Consider the following 6,289-nt stretch of genomic DNA (forward strand, 5'->3'; position numbering starts at 1 on the left):
GGAGTCCATCTTCTTGAGTTCTTTATATATATTGGATATTAGTCCCCTATCTGATTTAGGATTGGTAAAAATCCTTTCCCAATTTGTTGGTGGCCTTTTTGTCTTGTTGACAGTGTCATTTGCCTTGCAGAAGCTTTGCAATTTTATGAGGTCCCATTTGTCAATTCTTGATCTTACAGCACAAGCCATTGCTGTTCTGTTCAGGAATTTTTCCCCTGTTCCCATATCTTCAAGACTTTTCTCCACTTACTCCTCTATAAGTTTCAGTATCTCTGGTTTTATGTGGAGTTCCTTGATCCACTTAGACTTGACCTTAGTACAAGGAGATGAGAATGAATTAATTCACATTCTTCTACATGATAACCATCAGTTGTGCCAGCACCATTTGTTGAAAATNCTGTCTTTTTTCCACTGGATGGTTTTGGCTCCCTTGTCAAAGATCAAGTGACCAGCCGGGTGTGGTAGTGCACCCCTTTAATCCCAGCACTCAGGAGGCAGAGGCAGGTGGATTTCTGAGTTCGAGGCCAGTCTGGGGTCAGAGCCCTCCTTGGAGGACGACTCTCCTCTGGCAGGGAAGGTGCCCAGGGGTCTGCGTCTTAGCCCTGCCTCCTGGCTGAGGATGAAGGCCTGAAGGGACCCTGTCCAAGTAGCTCTGTTGCTTCTGCTGCCCATGTGTTCTCCTGTGTAGACTGGTCTCAGTGATCCCAAGATCCTAGGTGTGCTAGGGACTGCCTTTGTCCTTTGACCCTGTTGCTGCTAGCACAAGACCATCTGGGATTTTTGGAACAGATATTGCATTCCACTCACCAGTGATCTCAAGATCCTGGGTGTGCTAGGGTACCTGCAGCATGGAGAGTCCTCTGAGGACCTTGGGACCCTCCGCCAAGATCCAATCTTTTTTTTTTTTTAAAGATTTATTTATTATTATATCTAAGTACACTGTAGCTGTCTTCAGACATACCAGAAGAGGGCATCAGATCTCATTATGGATGGTTGTGAGCCACCATGTGGTTTCTGGGATTTGAACTCAGGACCTTCGCAAATTGAAGAGCAGTCAGTGCTCTTAACTTCTGAGCCATCTCTCCAGCCCCCGATTCCAATCTTTATGTACAGTTATTTCTGTTTTTAAACTTATAATCCTTTCCTTCCTAGAGATCCATTCCTGAATTCCAAAGTTATATTAGTGTATTTTCTTCTCTTCCCTTCCAGTGAGGCAATTCTATACGCTTCCCACCATCCACCTTTTAACCTATGGTCTTCTGTGAGATTTTGAAAAACAAAACCCAAAGCCCATAGGCATTGGTTGTAGCTCCAGTCCATTCTGGGCTATCAAATTCTGTGAGTTTAATGCATGAATAATGTCACATAGCCACCGATACAGTACCATACAAGATAATCTCACATTGGAGATTCCTGTGCTGTACTTGTTGCTATTCATACATCCTGCCTTCAGGACCCTTGTGTCCCCTGTCCATCAGCTCATTGTCTCCATGGCTTTACTTTCCCCAAATGTCATGGAGAAAGTAACCTGTGATAGTTGGTTCTAGGCCTGAATTTGAGTGAGTTAAAGTGAAATCAGACAGATGCTAAAACACTTTTCCTGAGTGTCTATGAGAGTGTTTGTGGGAGAGACTAGCATTTGAATCAGTTGATGGAGTTAAGATCTTCCCTGAGGTGGTGTGTGTGTGTGTGTGTGTTTCCATTCTTTTCACTACCCTTTATTGGTGAATACTGGCTAATGTTTATTCTTCTATACAATTTGGAGAATGATCTACCATAGGCATACTTCTGGTTTAGAATAGGTAGTTTCTTGAGTATATAAAAAGGCCCAGAGTAAGGCAATAAATATCAAGGGTGGATCAACAGCAAAACATCATCAAATTGAGGTCTCCAGACACTCAGCGGAAATCCACCTGGAAACTCTGGGAATGCCAGCGGGTGGCATTCCTGATAAAGTTTTTGGTAACCTCAAGTGAGACTTCCAAGTAAATGAACAAATAGCAACAGATAGAACTACTTCAAAGTCGGGGCTTACAGATACACAGCAGATATGGACTGGGGAAGATGAAGCAGGGGCTCCCAATAGTGCTTTTTCTGCATGGATGAGCTTCCCATGGCTGAACTTCTGGGTTCTCGTTCCCTCTGCAGACATCTTCATGTCAGAGGATAAATCCTAGTGAGCTCTGTTGGAAAGAGCCTGCCTTACAACTGCTCTCAAGCCCATGCTTTGCTTCTGGTTGTTTTGCTAGACTTTCCCTCACTATCACAGGGAATGGGGACCATCCCCCAGAAGTCACAATTCAAACAGTCCTGGAGAGGAGGGACCAACGCCATTTCCAAGCCAGCTTCTTAGGGAGCTCAGATGGCACATGTGACTTCACCAGCATAATGTGCATTATCAGCACCTAGCTCTTGGCATATCTGGGAGAGGGGATTGAGGCTTTTTTTTTTAAAACTTTTATATTTGTGAAATAAACATTTAAGGGTAGTTTCATCTCCTGTGTTAGACTATTAGGTGCCTCAAGAACAAGATAATTTTTATTGCATCATATTATTGTATCTTTTTTTAAAATGTGAACTCAAAGCTGGAGAGCTGGCTCAGCAGTTAAGAGTACTTACCATTCTTTCAGAGGACCCAGGCTCAGTTGCAAGCACCCTCATGGTGACTCACTCCTGCCTGTTACTCTAGTTCCAGGGAGTCCAAATGCCTCTTCTGGCCTCCGAGGGCATTCAGCACACACATAGTGCACAGACACACTTTCAGGCAAAACATCCACACACACATAGATTAAGACATTTTTAAAAATGAACTCAACATAATTAGAAATAAAAGCAAGATCTACATTTGGTAGGATGTCTTCGGCTCCCCTGGGTTGAGTCACATTCTAGGCACACCGAATACTGATCAAGGAGCTTGTCTCTAAGGAATATACTACCCCCCCCCAAATGGGCAAAGTCGTGAATATTAAGCTTCCCTTGTGTATATCTATTTGACGTGTATGACTTCTTCATAAAAAAATCATCTATACCTCCAAAATAATTTCCACATTAATAATGCATACATAAAACATCACACCATGTAAACAATACTTATCTACTTACTTTTATTTAGACTAAGGAGAGTTATAATTTCAAAGACAATTTATTCTGAAAGATTACACACTTTTGTAAGCTCCCCAGAGTTTTATTTTTGAGGAATTTCCTGGTATTTACTTGTGATTTCATAAACCCCAGGGCACAGCCATAGTATGATTTATGGTTTCCATGCTATCTTAATGTGCTTGATTTCTGGAGGAGTTTTAAATCTTGGGTCCCAGTTGTACTCTGGTGATAACACCCTAGTGGGTTTGTTGATAAAAAAATATTTATTTAGGTGGCTTTCAAATGTGCTAACAAGTTTATTTGTGCTGTCATCTGTAATTCCCTTTATATATTGTTCAATTAGATCTAAGACGTCTAGGGGTGTGCCGCCAACAATGGCCCTGTGGTAATAGAAATCTCCTTCTTCAAAGGGGATGAAAGCTGCAGATTTAGTTCTTCTCTCATAGGGGAAATCTCTGGGCTTTTTAAAATACCACCATGCGTGGAGTTGAGCTACAGATTTGCCCAAGGTTTCTACTCCAAAGTTGTTCTTGAAGGTCTGGTTCACAGCCATCATGAAGAGAAAGTTGACTTCATATTGTATATGGTGTATGATTTTGCTTTGCATGTTATTCATGTTTCTGAGATTACAGTCTTGACACCTCTCTTCCTCAAGTAGTCTCCATGTTTTAAGTGTCCGAAGAGGACCCAACTCAAAGTATGGTAGATTGTACACACTGTCAGCCAAGATGTAGAAAATGACATTGTAGCCAACCATGAAGTACTTATTGGCAGACTTTATGAAGCGTCTCAGGGGCTCTCTTGTAAAGCTACAAAAACAAAAGATAAACAAACACTTCACTAATTCCCAGGAGGAGTTGCCACTTAGCATGCCAATTAACATGCAAGACATTGGTGTCTAAGAAGAAAAAGATAGCGTGACTGTGTTTGTATCTTCGGCTGTATTGATTAGTGAAAGATAATCTGGTAAGCTTAGGGGCCTGAGAAAAGACATAATGTTTGTTAGGAAGAAAAGGAAAGAGAGTTTAATGAACAATAATGAAAATGTTTGCTCAAGTTCTAACATTCAGCTATTGCTGGATAAAACAAAACAAAACAAAACAAAACAAAAACAAATGAACAACCGCTATTCATAGCTACACAGTGCAGAAAGAAATAATGACAGACTTATTTGTAAGTAGTACTTTGACTAGAGACAGTTCATGGCTACGCATCCTTATTTCTTCAAAATATAAAGGACAAATACTAGCAGTGCATACTTTCCAGTAGCAAAGACAGCCAAGCCTATGGTAATGTTCAGTTTCTTATAATATTGTTCTAGAACTTCTCTGTTGTAAGTTCCTTCCCATAAGACTGGAGCAAGCCAACCAGTTGTTGCTATAACATCAGGACGTTTTCTGTTGAGCAAAAAAAAAGAACAAAAACCCAGCAGATTATCCTACTGTGACAGTATAAGTTATGCAAGTGATAATAGCTAATAGCTGTAGAGTGCTTACTGTGTTTTTAACTTCTACTTTTCCTTTCTTTTCCCCTGGGAATAGCTAGAGTATCCCCTTTGTGGAACTGGGGATAAGGCTCACCCAGTAAAGGTGCTTGCCACAAAAGCATGAGAACCCAAGTCTGATTCCCTAGAACTCATATCAAAAATGCTAGGCATGGTGCACACCTAGAGGAAGAAATAGGAGGATCCCTAGGACTCACTGAATACCCAGCCTAGCCCTCAGTGAGAATCTGTCTCATAGAGTGAAAACAGACTGAAGGAGACAATTGGTATCAACCTCTGGCCTGCACATGCACATGCTCACACATGCACATACACATGCACATACATGCACACACATGTACACAATATGCTATTCCATTTTTAACTTTTCCTTTATGCTTTAAGCACATAGGTGCAATGCAGGAGAAAATAAGACTACTAAGACAAATAGAAAGTATTAGATTTGTTTCTGATGAATAACCTGATGGCAGTGTTAATAGCAATAAATAATCTGACTGAAGTCAAAACATTAAATCAAGCACATTAAGTTACACATCTTAGAAGGAGTTGAATATAAAATGAGGTTGTAGATTTTAGTACAAATCTATATCTACACAGATACAATTTGGTAATCCTTACTAGTGTATTAATAATAGTGATAAAAATCACATAGTAACATTCTTTAAAAGTGTACCATTACTATTTTAAGGATTCTTTAAACATACACTTATATTTCACAAATTTTAAACTACACTTTAAGACAGACTTACTGGGGTAATGGATGTGGCTCAGTTGGTAGAGTACTAACCTAGCATGGTCTTATGTTAGATCTCCACTTGAGAGATGGAGGCAAAGGGTTCAGGGGTTCAGAGTCATCCTTAGCTACATAGTGAGTCAAAAACCAAACCAAACCAAACCAAAAACCTGACACTATTTTGTCACAGTGATGAGACATAAATTAAGTTTGCTATATATTCAAAGAAAATCAGTATTAAACATGAAGCACACAATGCCCATTGTGGTTTTGTTTTTATATTTTGTTTTGTTTTGTGGTTTGGTAGTGTTGGTGTTTAAACCCATATCTTAGCTAAGTGTTCTACCATTGAGCTACTCTGCCCCAAATCTATATGAGACAGTGAAACAATTTCAAAATTACTGATTTTTCTCAATAAATCAGGCTAATATTTTTTTTTGCCAGAATGAAAGAAAAAGATTCTTTTAAAGATTCATGTTAAGAAATTGGTGGGGGTGTGTTGCGTGTAGCTTCTGCTACCCCGCCTAAGCTCCAGGAACAGACCACATTACCAGCCCCCACCCAGAGAATATTGGATCTAAGGATGAAAACAGACACACACAGATGTTCAAATGCTAGCGGGGTCCAGTCCCAGAGCTTAGGTGGGTTAGCAAAGCTACATGCAATAGATGGTGTCCAAAGTGGGGCAAGAATCCACTATTAATTTAGGAATTCTCAGATGGAAAACACACACACACATACACACACACACACACACACACACACACACACACATACAGTGATATAAGTCTAGAAAGAGAGAACTGGTTTTTCTGTGAGCTTAGCAGTTAGTCACATGTTAGCTCCAGCACGCAGGTCATAGATGCTCATAGATGCTGGGAACCTCTGCTGTGAAGAGACAGATGCAAGAAGAGGAGAGGAGAGAAGAGGAGGGAAGGGGAGGGGAGGGG

The 6,289-nt window shown here is 40.5% G+C and overlaps 1 protein-coding gene across 1 annotated transcript in view; it reads right to left on the bottom strand.

Moving 5' to 3' along the window:
- Positions 1-3,092: 3,092 nt before the first annotated feature.
- LOC110317489 (N-acetyllactosaminide alpha-1,3-galactosyltransferase-like 1) overlaps positions 3,093-6,289 on the bottom strand; it is a 12,538-nt gene continuing 9,341 nt past the window's right edge. Inside the window, exons 5-6 of the mRNA XM_021191935.1 lie at positions 4,362-4,499; positions 3,093-3,911 (exon numbers count right to left, since the gene is read on the bottom strand). Coding sequence (XP_021047594.1) covers positions 3,254-3,911; positions 4,362-4,499 — 796 coding nt within the window. The 3' untranslated portion in view covers positions 3,093-3,253. The remainder of the gene's footprint in view (positions 3,912-4,361; positions 4,500-6,289) is intronic.

The sequence above is a fragment of the Mus pahari genome, chromosome 3 (genome assembly GCF_900095145.1).
Source record: "Mus pahari chromosome 3, PAHARI_EIJ_v1.1, whole genome shotgun sequence".
NCBI classification, from domain to species: Eukaryota; Metazoa; Chordata; class Mammalia; order Rodentia; family Muridae; genus Mus; species Mus pahari.